General features: G+C 36.4%; 1 protein-coding gene across 12 annotated transcripts in view; it reads left to right on the top strand.

Moving 5' to 3' along the window:
• Positions 1-873: 873 nt before the first annotated feature.
• osbpl9 (oxysterol binding protein-like 9) overlaps positions 874-18,463 on the top strand; it is a 59,209-nt gene continuing 41,619 nt past the window's right edge. For 6 of the 12 annotated variants that reach the window (XR_015497280.1, XR_015497279.1, XM_087263914.1 and 3 more), the window contains exon 1: positions 18,353-18,436. Coding sequence is in view for 6 of the 12 variants with exons in the window: in XM_087263909.1 (XP_087120035.1) it covers positions 18,377-18,436 (60 nt within the window). In the remaining 6 variants the exon portion in view is untranslated. 12 annotated transcript variants of the gene reach the window in all.

Here is an 18,463-nt window from a genome sequence, read left to right as displayed (position 1 = left end):
AAAAAAATGAAAAAAAACTTTAGTTTTTTACTCAGATGTTTAAAAAGAATATATTTTAGAGCAGAAATCACAATACTGTGAAACAGTGATATTTTTATTATCGACAATATTTTATTATCATACCATCAGAATCTTATACCAGCCCATGCCTAATGCGTGAACAACATACAGAACATGCAAAATAATGCCAGATGTGTACAGAAAAAGATATGAAGTGCATAGAAGAGTTATGTATAAGAGTATAGACTCAAAAAGTAAAACAAAGTTTAAAATACAATGATATAACCTTTATTATGCTTTAAACGACCAACGCGTGACAATAGAACATACTATATAATGCATGGGTGAAATAAGGTAAATAACAATAACAGTAGGAAAAAAACAAAGAAACAAAACAAACACAAAGAACAAGAGTATAAATAGTTAAATAAAATTCCTACAATTACAAATAATCAGGACCTTTACATTAATAAAGAAATTGGAAAACAGAGCTCAAATGAACAGTTTTAATGGCCTATTTCTATTAGCATGTTATATAGTACAAAAGTAAATTTCAGTTCCTTATAAAACAAAGTAAAACATTTTTTGTGAAAAATTTACACTTATGAATATGAAACTTAATTAACAAAATGGATATATCATTAACAAAAACTTTTATTCAGATTATCATAATTAAGATGTCCAAAAATTACGTTTTCTAAATGTAAATTGGAATTAAAGAGTACCTTTTTTTGATATAGACAGAAGTATCATACCAAAGCTTTTTATCATTACCACAGAGCCAAAAGATGCGAAGAACAAAAAAACACAGGCATAGTTCAGCACGTGACGTCAGACGCATGGTTTTTGTCGCCGCGCGCTCCACCTCCCCGCGAGCACTCAGGCAAAAGTGTAAAAATGGCGTCCATCATGGAGGGGCCGCTGAGCAAATGGACTAACGTCATGAAGGGGTGGCAGTACCGCTGGTTCGTACTGGACTATAACGCCGGGTTGCTGTCATATTATACTGTAAGTATCTCTTGTACTGCTGCAGGAAAAGAGCGAGGGTTGACTGCTTAATGGTTTGTTCTGAGATCGTTTATTGCTAGAAAGGAAACGAGCACTAACAGGCCTGTCAGGAGTTGGGAATCTCAGCTGGTTTAGGCGGGGCTTGGCTTGAGTGAATGCTGCCTCAGCCAATCCAAGCCTTAAAGAGGAAGCCGTAAGCCAATGAGCTGTTAGACTCGCTGTGTTGCCAACAGGAAGGCCACCTCCCTTGGACAAAAAAATGCTTACTGTAGTGTAGTTTAGTTTGGAAATTTTAAAGGGTGGAGGCGTCCACATGTGACCGCTGTTTTAGATCCGTTTGTCGCATGGCGTTAAATGTGTTAACGCGCATTTCTTGCTTTGAAGGCTGTCTTTGAAAAGCTCTGTAAATGTTTTACACAAAATAGTAAAGCTAAGCTACGAGCTGCAGTTGATGACAGTAAATCATCCTCAGCTAGACCTCTCAGGTTTGTTACTGTGTTCATAAATAGGACATTTATATATATTTTAGTAAAAACGAACATTGTAGCCGTCCCGTTCTTCTCCAATGTTAACACTGTAACGTACAGACAGTAAATATTAAACGGTCAAACACATACATCTATCTGAAAGCTTTGATGCAACACTTTAGATGTGTAAATTCAGAATAAGTTGTGACTTCTCTTTATACTATGTGTACAGTTTTGATAATAATAATTGTATATAAAAAATCATAATGGTGAAAATAGTAGCATATAATGTCAAAATATGAGTGAAATGTCAAAATGCTAAATGGCAGGTTTCTGTAAAAATGAAAGAATACACTGTACGTGTTAAAACCTAACATAATAAGTGGTCATACTAAATTATATTTTATTCAAAACTTTTTTTTTCTGACAAAGGTGTAAAACTTAGTGATTTAAAGTCGGTTAATTAATATTTTGGGCGGGGCTTAATAATATGTAATAGTATGTTTTTGTTATATTAACTTCTGTTACACTTAATGACATGTGAAGATTTTTATTTTCTAAAGCTATGTAAAGACACATATAATTGTGTGAGTGAATGGCCAGATGAATCTGCCATTAAATGTCTTTGAAAGCAAGTGATAAGTTAAGGCAAAGGGGTAATAAAAAAGCATGAGAGAGGACTTGGGGATATAGCGCAGCCAGAAAAGCATGACATGTCTACAACATCATGTATGTTTAAAAAGACATACTGTATGGGAGAGAAGTGTCCAATTAGGATGTTTGAAACATAGATACTAGTCATGAGTGCAAAATTTGAACTGGATGTGTAAAAACAGTTGTGAATTCATTAGATTGATACATTATAAGGAACAAAAAGAAGAGGAGGCTTTAAATTGGGCTTGTGAAGGAGTAGTAGCTGAGAGAGGCCTGTTGAACCAGGAACCAGCAATGAAAACACAAAAGTGGAAGGAAGCAAGGATAAAGAGTATAGCAAATTTGAGGGACATCAGATTGTCCTGGGGAGGGACTGAGATGGGTTAGCTCCAGGCTGTCTCTGCTTTATTGGCAAATATTCCAATAGAGTATATTATTTTGATATCCATAACCTCCACACACTGAGTTTGATTCATTAATGGAAAAGCCAGAAACCATGACACACTTTACTGAGTGTGCACACTTTTAAAAATCAGGCCACAATGTGTATTATTTTTATTTTCTAAGGAAAATTTTAATAAACAGGACATATTCTGACGTATGAGAAGAAAACTTTTAACTCTATATTGATTTGACTCTGAAAACTACCTTTTTGCTGTTGACCGATATATGATATGCATTCTGGTACCCCGTTAAAGCACTGCTTTTGCAAGTCTTGTGCTACCCTTGTGTGTAATTGTCTAAAATATTATAAAAAGGTAATTCAATGATCATTTTAAGGATATCATATATATAAATACTAAAAGGCTACGAGTATTATTAAAATATGCTATTTTCAACTGTATAATCTAAATTATTGGTTGGTTGCGTGCATAATATTTCATAGGAGTTTACAATCTTACATATATTTATCATCGTAGGACTTCAGCACTGTGTTAATCTAAAGTCAAAACTCTCTTTTAACACTCTGTCTCCTCCTTCAGTCCAAGGACAAGATGATGCGTGGCTCTAGAAGAGGCTGTGTGCGACTACGGGTAAGAAGCTTTCCTTTATATCAAAGTAAGAATCAGCTGAATCTAGTCTCATTCTTATCCATCATTTCAAAGAATAATTCATGTCAGTGCTTGTCCACGTTCTGATTATTAATTTGGTTTGGCTGTACTGTTCAGTTCTCCCTGTCTGTCCTTGAGGATCTGCTCTGTCTGAGTATTTATAAAAAGAATGTGACATGATTTTATGCCTCATGCATTGTTTAAATAGATTTAGACTGCATCAGTTAATGAAGCCAAGTTCCTCTCTAAGTTGTCATATGGGTTGAAGAGGAGTTCATTTAATCAAAATCAGCTTTATAAAACATTTATATGTGGACCTCACCTAGCAAGCAGCTGCAATGGGATGCTATAACTTTTTTTAGAAGGTCTTTATATGGTCAAGCATTGAGATTTGTCTACAAAAATCATTTTAGATCTTGTTTGTGATATGATAGAAATGCCTCCATTCCATTAATAAACACAATGCTGTGAGATCTGTTCACCAGCAGATGGCATGCTTAGCAATTTAATGTTCAGAGGACAGTTATGAACTAGACAGTAAAGTTCGTCGAGACAAACTTTGAGGCTGGCTTGACAAAGCCTGTTGGTAATAGTTTGTTTAGTTTAAAAACAGTTTGAAAAAGTATAAGTAGCATGTTATTAGCATGATTCTAGCATGCATTAGCATGTTTCTAGCATGGATTAGCATGAATTAGCATGTTATTAGCATGAGTGTAGTACAAATTAGCATTTTATTAGCATGATTCTAGTATAAATTAGCATGTTTGAAAAAGTTTTTTCAAAGTTTGAAAAAGTATAAGTAGCATGTTATTAGCATGATTCTAGCATGCATTAGCATGATTTTAGCATGGATTAGCATGTTATTAGCATGAGTGTAGTATAAATTAGCATTTTATTAGCATGATTCTAGTATAAATTAGCATGTTATTAGCATGCTTCTAGCATGAATTAGCATGTTACTAGCATGATTCTAGAATAAATTAGCATGTCACTAGCATGATTCTAGTATGAATTAACATACTGCTAGCATGATTCTAGTATGAATTAGCAGGTTATTAGCATGATTTTAGCATGAATTAGCATGATTCTAGTATGAATTAGCATGTTACTAGAATGATTCTAGCATGAATTAGCATGTTACTCGCATGATTCTAGCATGAATTAGCATGTTATTAGCATGATTATAGTATGAATTAGCATGTTACTAGCATGATTCTAGCGTGAATTAGCATGTTATTAGCATGATTCTGGCATGCATTAGCATGTTACTAGCATGATTCTAGTATGAATTAGCATGTTATTAGCATGATTCTAGTATGAATTAGCATGTTACTAGCATGATTCTAGTATGAATTAGCATGTCACATAGCATGCTTAGGTGGTTGCTAGGGTATTCTGAGTGGTTGCTAAGTCGTTGCTAGGCAGTTGCTAGGGTGTCCTGAGTGGTTGCTAGGTGGTTGCTAAGATGTTGCTAGGCGGTTGCTAGGCTGTTGCTAGGTGGTTGCTATGGTGTTCTGAGTGGTTGCTAGGTGGTTGCTAAGGCATTGCTAGGCGGTTGCTAGGGTGTTCTGAGTGGTTGCTAAGATGTTGCTAGGTGGTTGCTAGGGTGTTCTGAGTGGTTGCTAAGGTGTTGCTAGGTGGTTGCTAGGGTGTTCTGAGTGGTTGCTAGGTGGTTGCTAAGGTGTTGCTAGGTGGTTGCTAAGGAGTCCTAAGTGGTTGCTAAGCAGTTGCTAAGGTGTTGCTAGGGTATTCTGAGTGGTTGCTAAGGCGTTGCTAGGTGGTTGCTAGGGTGTCCTGAGTGGTTGCTAGGTGGTTGCTAAGGTGTTGCTAGGTGGTTGCTAGGGTGTCCTGAGTGGTTGCTTGGTGGTTGCTAAGGCGTTGCTAGGCGGTTGCTAGGGTGTTCTGACTGGTTGCTAGGTGGTTGCTAAGGTGTTGCTAGGCGGTTGCTAAGGTGTCCCAAGTGGTTGCTTGGTGGTTGCTAAGGTGTTGCTAGGTGGTTGCTAAGGTATTCTGAGTGGTTGCTAAGGCGTTTGCTAGGTGGTTGCTAGGGTGTCCTGAGTGGTCACTAGGCCCTTATTAAGGCATTACTAGGCCGTTGCTAGGTGGTTGCTAGGCGATTGCTAGGGTAATTTGGATGGTTGCTAGGCAGTTGCTAGGGTACCCTGGTTGGTTACTAGGCAAGCCTCACATACATGCCTGATAAAACATTTATACTTAGTAAGCATTTCTAGCAAGTTACAGTACTTGGCTAGTCAATATTAGCATGTAGCTAATCACTGCTAGCATGTGTAGCATTTAGGAAGTTCCGTTTGCTAGCATGAGTCAAACGAGCCAATCTCCAAGTCTCTACGATGTTCTGATGCTGAGATATAGCTGTTGATGAATGGTTGCTAGGGTACTCTGTTTTGTTGCTATGGGCGAGGTTACAGAGTGCACTTGATTGTGGTTTGCTGTCTAAGTCAAATGAACCAACCCCCATGTCTCTATGACACTGCTATGCAAAGATATGCATCTTGGCCTATTTTAATGGAAGTCTATGGAATCAATTTGGGGGCGTGGCTTGTGAGCTTCATTATCATATTGAGATGCTCATTGGTTGTCTGAGTCAGATGAGCCATCCCCCAAGTCAATAGGACACTGCTAAGCAAAGATATGCATGTAGGCCAGTTATTAACATGAGTCTAGTATGAATTAGCATGTTACTAGCATGATTCTTGTACAAATTAGCATGTCATTAGCATGTTTCCAGTATGAGTTAGCATGTTATTAGCATGATTAGCATATGAGTAGCATGTTGCTAGCATGATTGGCATGTCATTAGCATGTTAGACTTATAAGCATTTGAAAGCACAGCTAATTACAGTCTATAGGACAGTTGCTAGGGTGCAGTATGTGGTAGTTAGGGGTGTGGCTAGAAAGTTAAAAGGCCATCAGTGATTGGCTGCTGGCTAGACTGAGTTAAATGAGCTTAGCCATTAGTCTCTATAACAGTCTGATGCAGAGTTATGAGCTCACAAAGTTTGATCCCATGGAAGTCAATGAGAGTCTTTTGTAATGGAAGTCTACGGGACAGTTGCTAGGGTGCAGTATGTGGTAGTTAGGGGTGTGGCTAGAAAGTTAAAAGCTCATCAGTTATTGGCAGTTTGGTAGTCTGAGTTAAATGAGCTCAGCCATTAGTCTGTATGACAGTCTGATGCAGAGTTATGAGCTCACAAAGTTTGATCCCATGTAAAGTCAATGAGAGTCTTTTGTAATGGAAGTCTACGGGACAGTTGCTAGGGTGCAGTATGTGGTAGTTAGGGGTGTGGCTAGAAAGTTAAAAGCTCATCAGTTATTGGCAGTTTGGTAGTCGTAGTTAAATGAGCTCAGCCATTAGTCTGTAGGACAGTCTGATCCAGAGTTATGAGCTCACAAAGTTTGATCCCATGTAAAGTCAATGAGAGTCTTTTGTAATGGAAGTCTACGGGACAGTTGCTAGGGTGCAGTATGTGGTAGTTAGGGGTGTGGCTAGAAAGTTAAAAGCTCATCAGTTATTGGCAGTTTGGTAGTCGTAGTTAAATGAGCTCAGCCATTAGTCTGTAGGACAGTCTGATCCAGAGTTATGAGCTCACAAAGTTTGATCCCATGTTAAGTCAATGAGAGTCTTTTGAATGGAAGTCTATGGGACAGTTTCTAGGGTCCAAAAGTGGTTGCTAGGGCGTGGTTAGAAAGTTTAAAAGTGATCAGTCATTGGCAGTTTGATAGTCTGAGTTAAATAAGCCCAGTTAGAGTTCTGTGCGACAGTCTGACGCAGAGTTACGAGGTCACAAAGTTTGGTCCAATGTTAAGTCTATGGGATTTTTCCGACAGTCCCGGGACGTTTTTCGGAAAACCGAAAGTCCAATCAGTCTGAGGAGATATAGCATACCGAGTCAGAATAGTTTGGAGGTCTGGTGTGAGTTTGGTGGTAATAGTTCGAAAGTTCAAGGAGGAGATAGATTTTGATTTTTAGAGTCAGAAGAAGAATAATAATAATAAGTTTAGAAAGGATAACAGTAGTCTGGCTTTGACAAGCCAGCCTAAATATTTAATCCATACAGTTTTTACAATATGCAGAGAAGAATGAATGATAATCTTAAGGCGGTGTTGTATTGTTAGTATTGTTGTTATTTCATTAAAGCAGGCGTTAAAGATTATTTAAAACTAGAAATGACAATCTCTGTCAAAATCATTCACCCCAACCCTGCCCATCATTCGTTCTCTTTTCTCAGATGGGATAGTGGGCCACATCAAAGGTCACTGCGGGCCATAGTTTGAGTATCTCTGCATTAAAGTGATTGTTCAGCCAATCTGTCATCCTTCACGTGTTCAAAACCTATTTTATTTTGAACATAAAAGAAGAAAATTTTAAGTATGCTGGTTGATGTTTCTCGTTGACTTCCATATTTTTTACTATTACAGAAGTTAATGTGTCCCATCAACCAGTATTTTTCTAAAAATCTTCTTTTGTGTTCAACAGAAGAAACTTGTAAAGTTTAAAACCACACGAGTAGAGTTAATAGTCAGATGATAATCTGTATGTGTATATAAAGCTTATGTACTAAGCTTAAGTGTACTAAAAAAGGCTGTCATGATTGTCAATGATGAGAGACATCCTTTATCATACACCTTCAAATTGTTACCATCAGGTCGTCGATATTGTGCCCCCAGATGTGTAAGAAATAGGGCAAAATTATAATCTTTATCTGAAGCAATGAAGTTTTATAAATTCCTCCTCTCTCAGTAGCAGTTGATAACCAGTAGACTGGATATTTATTGAGAGGTACCGTGTTTTTATATGTTAGATGTCTCTGTGTGTGTATGTTGCAAAATAAAGTTAGCTAACCAAGTTGATATACACTACTGGTCAAAAGTTTGGGGTCAGTTTTTTTTTTTTTCCCAAGAAAATTATTCTGTACATCAAGGTTGTATTCATTAAATGTAAAAAAAAATGGTTACATTTCTTATTGTATGTAGTTTCAAATGAAATAATACTCCATTATTGCTTTTATTACAATAATAATAATAATAATAATAATAATAATAAATCATATTAGAATGATTGCTGAAAGATCATGTAACTGGAGTAATGAAGCTGAAAGTTCACCTTTAAAATCACTGGAATAAATGATTAAATTAAATTACAAACTACATCTGAACAGTTATTCTATAGTGCAATAGCATTTCACAAGTTGTACTGTATTTTTGATTAAATAAATGCCCCCTTTGTGAGCACGAGAAGCTTATTTTAAAATGGTTATAAATCCTACTGACCCCAAACTTTTGACCGGTAATGTAAATGCAGTTTCTTTGAGAGCTGCTTGAAGTTAAATTACTTTAAAATCAAATTCATAACAGATATTTTTGTGAGTAGAAATGTTGTGTATCTCTTTTGATATCAGTGCTATTTAATTGCTGTCATCAATAAGTAAATGATTCCAAAAATTGCCTGAGAGTGAGTAGATGTAGCTTAAAGAAACATTAAAGACATTAAAACAGCTTAGGGCGTTGGCTGCTTTTTCTCAAGGCCTGTGGTCTGATCTGATGTGAGCAGTTTCAAGCAACCGACAGGAAGAGAGCAATAAAGGCAATGCGGTGCTTATCTTTATATTTTCAGCATTTCCTTATTTAAAACCTTGAAATGTTTTCATAATGTTGCTTTACTGCTTTATAATGTAAGAAAGGTTGTTGAAATGAGAATCTGCTCCATCAGGTTGGAAAGTGTTAATTGTTGCATGTTTTTCCTCTGGTCCTGTAATACTTAGTGAATATGCTGCAGTTTTACCCCCTCTCTCTCTCTCTCTCTCTCTCTCTCTCTCTCTCTCTCTCTCTCTCTCTCTCTGTCCTCCTTTCTCAATTTCCATCTCCTTCCCCTTTCTTTTTTTTCTCCTCCTTTTCCGTCTCATTTTTTTAATCTCGCTTACTCCACCCATTCTCTCCCACCCCTTTCTCTCTCTCTCTCTCTCTCTCTCTCCTGGTGTGTGAGGGAGCAGGGCAGAGGAACGTAGAGAAAAAGAGAGGGAGTGAATGACGTGTCTCTTAGTCTGAATGGCTTTCGCTGCGATCCTCTTTTGCAGGGAGCTGTGATTGGAATCGATGACGAGGACGACAGCACTTTTACCATTACCGTAGACCAGAAGACTTTCCATTTTCAAGGTGAGGTCTCCTCTCTTTCGTTGTCCTGGGGCTTTCGTCTTGTCCATGTCTCTCTCTCTCTCTCTCTTTCTCTCTCTCTCTCTCTCTCTCTCTCTCTCTCTCTCTCTCTCTCTCTCTCTCTCTCTCTGTCTGTCTCATCTTCTGTTCTTTGGCAGCTCCTGCTGAGATGCTTTTAACCAGTGTTTATATTGCAGCCATCAGCCGGCTGCTCACGTGTGCCTGGTCTGACTGTCTCGCTCTTTCTCTCTCTCTCATCTCTCTCTCTCTCGCTCACTCTCTCTCTCATTCTTCCTACTCCTCTCCTCCTTCCACTCTGTTTATTTTTGCTCCTGCTTACTCATTCTCCCCACACATGCTCTTTTTCGTTTTGATCGTAAAGAGGATTATGACATCAATAACCAGCGCTCTAATGCAAACACGACCCACTCTTGCATCACAATCCAAACATGCATTAGGCCCGGTGCATTTGTCCGGCTTATCTCTTGCGAATTGAGTGCGGGATCTGCGTTGAATTTCCGCTAGGAATTTTCCCCGGAGCCGGAGGAACTCTTGGCGGAGCGGAGTAGAACAGAAAGTCTCACCGCAGAGTTGCGCAAGGCTGCCAAGCTCCAGGTTTTTAGCTTCTAGCCTCCACCTTCTTTCACTGGCTCATCTGTCCTCCTCCACCCCCCCTGGCATCCGCCCTACCGGTGGGTTCGTTCACTCTCCCCATGCCCTCACCCACTGCTATGTTCCGACACTGTATGCTGTGGCTTTACAGTAAGAAGGGTAAGGTCACTTTCAGCTGGGATTGCATCTTCTGCAGTGATTGTTTATTGTTGGTGTTGGTGTCGAAGGCTCGTGTCGTGGAGATCCAGAATTTGGTTTTTGTTTACAGCTGAAGCCTTTCTCAGGTTTTTGTTAGCTTCGAGTTTGTCATTTTTATGGGTTACAGGTGTTGACGTATGTACTTGACGGCGCCAGAATGTTTATATTGTGTCATTTTTATTTATTAGGGATCGTTTTAGGTTTGTTCCATCCCACAGCAAAGCTTGTCGCTACCTCACACTTGTTTATTCATTTTCACTCTGACTTTTTTAATGTTATGTGACAGGCATGCTATGGTATGCCAATTGAAACTTAAAAACAGCAAAGCAAATAAGGACATAAGCTAATCAGCAATGTCAGATTTCCGGTTTTCCATTTGCATGTTTGTATTTTAGTGGTAGAAAGAAGGTGGTAGAGTCTGAGTTGTCTGATAAGGTGTTTTACAGAGACTGTTTACGCAGATTGCAGTTTACGCACCATCCAAAACTTTCTTAAGTTGAACATTGAATATGTTTTTACTGAAATCGTGAGGCTACCAACACTTTGAGAATAAAAAAAAACATCCATGTAAAACAAAAAAAAAAAATCAGTCTCAACTTTTTTTATTGTACATGGAGATCTTATAAAGTGAAAATATCAGTCTATGTAAGAAAATGAACATTATTTACAATAGCTAGGTTTCCATTCACCTATTCTTATGCACATTTTGGATATGCGCATTAAAAACGATTGATTAAAACGTCAAGATGCGCATGAAAAATGTATGAGCATAACTGAGTAGGACAAACTTTTTATTCGATAAGAGAAGATGCGCATAAGCTACGATCGGAAACACTTTTACTGAACAAATTCCAGTATGCACATTAAAGAAGTCATGTGATTTTGTTATAAGAGATCATATGATGATAAAGATGTGTGTGAATGGACAAACCATCAGGCTGAGCACACTGTAAAACATCTGAAATGTTGTTTTGGTCATTCTAAAATGCCTTAACCATTTCAGTATTAGTGTTATTATATTATTAAAAACCTCCAGAACTGTCTAGAGCGTCTGTGCTCCGCATCTAAAGCCTTCAAATGCCACCGAGCATCATGTATCGGCATTGCCTATTGAGGAGCACGTCATTTATTAAATAAAGAAAAGATTGACGCAGCTTCTTCGACTGCAGCAGTTTTTACTATTGATATTTGGCACCAGTTAATCAGGAAGTAACTATTTTGTTCTCTTTGACTGCTTTAAACACTGGAGACGCTGCTTTATTTGCACATCTTTTATACGATATTGGAGTTTTGCAAATAAATTTAATTCACATTTTTGGATGGAAACATAGCTAATGATGTTACTGTTAATACATAGACTCTTCAAATTCTAAGCATTATAGATGGTTTCACTTTGTAAGACCTTGTTCCGTGTATTGTCAAGTGCCAGAGGTGTTAATTTAGTCAATCCTGTTTATGTTTTTAACTCTCTCAGGTTGCAAGTATCTGTTGACCTGCATTTTATAAATAACTAAAGATTACAGTTTCCACTAAAAACCTTCTTTAATGTTTAACTGAAGAAGAAAAGTAACCACCATCTTGGGAGTAAATGAATAGCAAATTTCAGTTTTTGGGTGAACCATCCCTTTAATGATTAGTCTCAGCAATGCATTGTTTTACTTGCCTGTTTCAAGTTATATGTTTTGAAAATTCATACTTGATAATGATTAGATTGCCATTATTTATTTTGATCATTAGGGATTGTTTAAGACTCATTCCATCTGGTAATCAGTCTTGTTGCTTTCTTGCACTTATTAAATAAAGATAATTGTTTTTATCTTTTAATCCTAAACTCAGTTGTGGTATGGTGGTATAAACTCAGCTATGGTATGCCAATCCAAATCTTTATTCGTTAATTTATTTATTCAGGGAATTATTTATTCAGGGAAAAAAATGCTGCCATAGCCTGACCTGGTGTGTCAGATTTCCTCTTGTGTGTTCGCACGTGTGTATTTCAGTAGATTGTGAGTGTGGTCCGCAGGCTTCGATTTCAACAATCTCTTCATACCATCCACCTCTTTGCGTCCTCAGGGACTCATTTTATCAGTTTTCATATCTCCGTTGCTGCTGCAGCCATTTACCCCACAGCGGAAATGGTTTTGCGCCTCCTGATCTCAGTGGACCGGAATTGCAACACAAGTTGCTAGTATAATAGTTATTTTTGGCATGCATTTAGAGTTACATAGTGCCATGTTGGGTTCAAAATGGCATGTCCTTGTAGACATAAGCAAATGAAGATATGAGCATTGTTACTATAAATATCATATCTATTCTAGACTTGGATTGCATTCTCACAATATAAACGATAAATCTTCAGATTGCAGTAAATGACATGGAATTCACATTTACCTGAGTATTCTAACTAAAAATGACAGGACCATTATTATTTTTATACTTTCAGCAAGAATATAATAATTTTTGTTAGGAATGTTGATGGTATACAGTTTAACCAAAAATAATGACCAGTCTTTCAGATGAAGAAGAGCCGGAGTAAGAGATTCAAATAAATAAAGTTTACTGAAGATAGTTTGCAGTTTCATCAGCAGAAGCCAGCTTCAACACTCACAATGAGTTCCTAGGCCGCTCTGCTTACAATCACCAATCAATAACAATTATACTCTCACATAACGTCATTAACTGCGTCATACATATAGTTGTTCTAACCTGATTGGTTAAAACACAGATAGACTAGGAAAATATCCACATGGGGTTTGTGCGTACAATTCTGAACAATCACTTAAGCTTAAACGTCAGATATCCACTGTTTAGAGTTGACTCCAGACCTGTAAAACAGATCCACAATCAAATAGAACACACAAACCTAAAGTACAATCTGTTTCTTATCCAAGGCTGAGTTTACTCTCTGCTGTCTTTATCAAAACTGGTTAAAAACCAGCATAATCTACATTCAGGCAGTTATATCCTTAATGCACAAAGTCTATCTTGAATAAAAAGTAGAATCACTAAAAAAAAAAAAATAACCATAAAAACAGCTAAATCTACTTTAGACATTTTAGATAGTATTAACCCATAAAATAACAATAGAAACAGTTGCTTCCATTCCTCAGCTCTCAGTTTCTCTCAAGATCTCCGAGACCTCTGACCTAGTTTAATGGCCTCTGAAAGTAGTTATAAAGAGACGGGCAAATGCACTAAACGTGCTTATATTAAGTAATGTGTTACTTTTTCTTTAGTTAAAATCAATTCAAAAGTAAATACTCATTCCAATAATCAAATAATTATATTTAATAAAACGAATTATGAGAAACAGGATGATGAATAGGATAAACGGTAATCCATGATGAGACGGATTAGAAGCAATACATTTTTAATATGACACAGCATTTCTTTCCCAATGCTGTTCTTTAAAACTTTTGGCTTCAAAGAAGATTTAAACTTTCAGTCTTTGACAAATATTCAGTTTACACACAAATATATAAGTAGTAATATTTGAAAACATTTAATATTGAAAACATAAAAAATGCACATAAAAAGTTGGTGTATAATCAAATTACTTTTACTTGATTATTTTCATACTGATTTCACCCACAGTGCCTGGTGATGTCGACATGTTCCAGGCTTCAGTCAGTATTAGACTTCTAGGAATTTGCAACCCAAAAGTTTGATCTATAATTATTATTCTGTCCCATTATTTTTGGTCCCTTAACAAGTGGGAGGCACATATGCAAACCGTTCTAATTCCTACACCGTTCACCTAATTTGGATGTAAATACCCTTAAATTAAAGCTGAATGCACATCTTGGTTGCTTGTTCAAAACCATTGTGTTTGTGTATAGAGGCGGAAATGTTAGAATTATGTCAATGTCCCAATATTTCTGGACCTAACTGTATGTATGTATGTATGTATGTATGTATGTATGTATGTATGTATGTATGTATGTATGGATGGATGGATGGATGGATGGATAGATATGTGTGTGTGTATACAGGGCTCAAAATATGAGTAAACCCCTCACAAATATCTCATTTAAATTTATGTTTTCTATAGGAAGCTTTATAATAATATATTTGTACATAGACATTATATTAGTACTGAAGCCAAACCTGGAGCTAATCTAACAAAATAACTTTTACAATTAGTACCATTAGTAAATTTAGTAAATATTAAATAAGTCATTTTAAAAGAGCAAAGTTAAAACACAAATATATCAAATTTTGTTGAAATTTTGTAGCTTGTATTTTTTTTTAACAATATGTAGCTTGAATTTAATTGTAAGATCTTTCAATTTTAAATATGTTTGGTGACTAAAATATTATTTTAATAAATATATCTGTTTAATAAATCTGTTTTGTTCAAAAGCACCAAACTAGATTACCTGTATTCACTGAGAAATTGATAAAAAGATATTAAAATATATACAGCGTATATTAAATAACATTGCAATACTAGAGCTTTGTTGTGATTTTAACAGTGCTTGTTGTCCAGGGTGGAGTGATTTGTAAAGTGAGATGTGTTCAGGTTAAACTCGAGCAAAACCTTGCTGTGTTTTTCTTGTTTTGACATGAAACATCATCAGGATTATAACAGGCTGCCCACTGGGCTAAAACCAAACAACACGCTGTTAGATATTACAGTGGAGAAACAACAAATGTACCTGCCAAGTGGAAAATCTGGCTTAATGAACGCTGCAAGATGATAAAGGCCATGCGAGCTGGAGAGGTAATTATAAAGTTGACCTCTCCATTCAGAAGGATAGGTTTGAGAATCGGGCGAGGGTCAGCAGGATAGAAACTGTATATGCGGAAGGCTTTGCACAATGTCAGCCGCAAAGGAACTGTACTTGCTATTTAGAGGACCATCCATAATTCATCATACTTTTCTGTGGACCAATATCAGCCTCGCCTGAAAGCCCCTTTATTTTCTCTCAGCTAAAAGCCTCTACCTATCTTGCTCTAAGACACTTGACTGAAGAAAAAAGAAAAAGACGGTCAGCAGTTAAAAGCTTCCAGCCTCAGACACCGAGCTCCTGCTGGCAGTGGATCGACAGTCACATTCGTTCTCTGGAGGGGAAAGAAGAAAGAGAGAGGGAGAAAAGACATGAAGGATACCATAGAGGAAAAATGAGCTACTGGTGTGTGTTTTTCTCTGTTGTCAGACTCTCATGTTTCTGCAGGACAGAGCTGGCAGTGGAAAGATGCAGGGAGTCACATGGAAGCTGCGGCTAGTTTAGGAGAGACTGCAGGAAAGCATGGACACACATGCACTCCTTTCAAAACCGCGTGAGCTGCCTGTAAAGGTGGCATTTTAAAGCTCTTTCCTGACACAAACGAATCTGTTTTCTTGACACAGCAGTGGACAAAAATTAAGGATGCACAATGAATCTGTACCGTAGTGGTTATTTAATTTAATTTAATTTCACAATGGCAATTTTGGAAATGTATTTAAAAATATATTATTTTATTATATCAAATTCTTTTCATCAAGCCAGTTAAACTTTCCCTAATATAAACATGTAAATATTTACAAGTAAAAAACAGTAAACTAATAATCGTGTTAAAAGCATATGATAATTAATGTCCATTTCTCGTATTGTACATTATAATCTTGTGTTACCTTATGATTTCAATTATTTTATTTTTGATTTGAGTATTTTATTTGTAATTAAAATAATGGCGCAGTGGGTAGCATGATCGCCTCACAGGAGGAAGGTCGCTGGTTTGAGCCTCTGCTGGGTCAGTTGACATTTTTGTGGAGTTTGCATGTTCTCTCTGTGTTTACATGGGTTTCCTCTGGGTGCTCCGGTTTCCCCCACAGTCCAAAGACATGGACTATAGGTGAATTGGGTAAGCTAAATTATTCCATAGTGTATGTTGCGAATGAGTGTGTATGGATGTTTACCAGTTATGGGTTGCAGCTGGAAGGGCATCCACTGCGTAAAATATACTGTATGCTGGATAAGTTGGTGGTTCATTCCACTGTGGTGACCCCTGATTAATAACGGGACTAAGCCAAAAATAAAATGAATGTGTTCACCCTATTTTGAAAATTCATATTTGTATAAAATTTTCTGTGAATATAGATGAGGAGTGACCAACCCTGTTCCTGGAGATCTACCTTCCTGCAAATTTCAGTTGCAACCCATATCAAACACACCTGCCTGTAATTATCAAGTGCTGTTCAGGTACTAATTAATTGGCTCAGGTGTGTTTGATCAGGGTTGGATCTGAACTTTGCAGGAAGGTAGATCTCCAGGAACAGGATTGAGCACCCCTGATATAGATGATATATTTTTGTGCATTTGAAAAAAAAAACAGATATATTTAACAGAATCATTTATTTAAATAATTTTTTATTAACCAAACATATATATAATTGCTATTAATAATCAGAATTATGCAGATATATATGAACAGTATGCAAATATATATGAACATAATTACAAATGTAGATGTACATACCCACTGTAAATATACATTTGTAATTTTGTTCATATATATCTTATTATTATTAGCAACCTTTACTTATATTAATCTATTGTTAATATCTGTTCATGGCTAATACAACCTGTATATAATGTTCATAGTACATCCATCTGTAAATATCACGATAGTTGTTCTATAATTACACTTTAAAGCTTATACTTGTATCCTGCACTTACTGCTACTGCACTCCTAAACTGCATTTTGTTGCCTTGTACATGTGTTATGACAATAAAGTTGAATCCAATCTAGTCTAATATAAATGGAAAGATAATTACTTATAGTTATGTTACAAAAATATTAAATATTAATATTAAATTCATATTTTAGTAACCAAACATTTTTATAAATGGAAAGATAACTACTTGTATAATTATGGTTTTGATAAAACATATTTAAATTCATGTGAAATATTGCAAAAAAATAAATAAATACAAACTACAAAATTGAAAAAATATATTTTTTTTTATATTTTTTGTTTCTCCTAAATTCTTTGATAATTTTTTTTTAATTTCATATTTTTCCCCTAACTTTTCCCTAAAATTTGGGCATCGTTGGACTGTTATTCTATTAATTTTGTCAGATTAGCTCCAGATTCGGCCTCAGTAAAATCAAAGAATACAGGTTTTTTTTTTTTTTTTTTAAGAAATTTCTATTCCTCAAAGTATCCTAAATATGTGACTTTCCCAAAGTCCTTTACTTGTTTGGTTTACACTTAACACTGATATGATAGTATGGCAGAAATGTTTCTAGATCATGTGAGACTCGAGGATGGAGTAATGACGGCTTCAGCATTGTCTTCACAAATTAAGATGTATTCAAACAGTAAAGTAACAGTAACAGTAAAGTTGTAATATTTAATAAATTTTCTGTTAATATTGTATTTTTATAGATAAAAAGTAGACAGCCTTGATGAGAACACACATTTTTTGTCAGAATCATTACAATATGAAACCTCCCCTGAATATTTAACTGGTGGTGTACATAATATTAATGTCATTCGTTTTTGTTGTTTCTTTTTTTTGGGTTACTCTCTATGATTTGTAAATAGCTGTTTATTTCTGTTGGCCAGAATTTACTCACTCAACTCTTCACTTCACTGCAAGCCTGATAGACACCATGCCTACAAGTGTTACCTTTAGAATTACCTTTAACACCTATAACATTTACAAAGACTTATGTAAATGATGAGACATTTTATCTGAGTTCTTAGGTCTCTCTTTTTCCAGCATTCTGCCGGGGTGTCGTTAGAAGGGCACATTACATAAGGTGCCCTCATTCCATGCTGAAGTCCGCCATTGCTCTCCAGAGAGCCACTCCACCTTGCTTTCAGTATATAGGCTAGAAATGAGGAGAGCAACTAAAAACTCAATTACATGCTTGAGTATACAGCAGAGAAACTATTTACTTAATAATATTTGCATTGCTTATTATTTATTACTGTTTCATAATAGAAATACGTTTTTTTTATTTTCATGTTGTTATGTTGTTGCTGAAGTCTTTAGGTCAGTGTTAGGGCGTCCTTGTTGCCAAATAACGGACAAGTGCAGTGTTTTGTAATCAACTCTACTACCTCACCTAGTGAAAGCTCATTGGCTGGTGAGTGGAGGTAGCCTGGCATCATGCATCACGTGATCTCCGCTCTGGTGCCAGTAGTGCAGGGAGGGGCCATGTTTGTTTTGGACTGCGACTCTCACACGGATCTGGGACATTGATTTCAGGCATGTTCCATAGATGTGGGATGGCTTTCGTGATCGTGAGCGAACGCTAATGCTGTGGTACTTTTACAAGCAGGTAAAATAAATGAAATGTCCTGTTAAC

Source organism: Danio rerio, chromosome 8 (genome assembly GCF_052040795.2).
Source record: "Danio rerio strain M-AB ecotype USA chromosome 8, GRCz13ab, whole genome shotgun sequence".
Classification (NCBI taxonomy): domain Eukaryota; kingdom Metazoa; phylum Chordata; class Actinopteri; order Cypriniformes; family Danionidae; genus Danio; species Danio rerio.
Note: the sequence above shows the minus strand (reverse complement) of the source record. Positions and strands in the feature narration are given on the sequence as shown.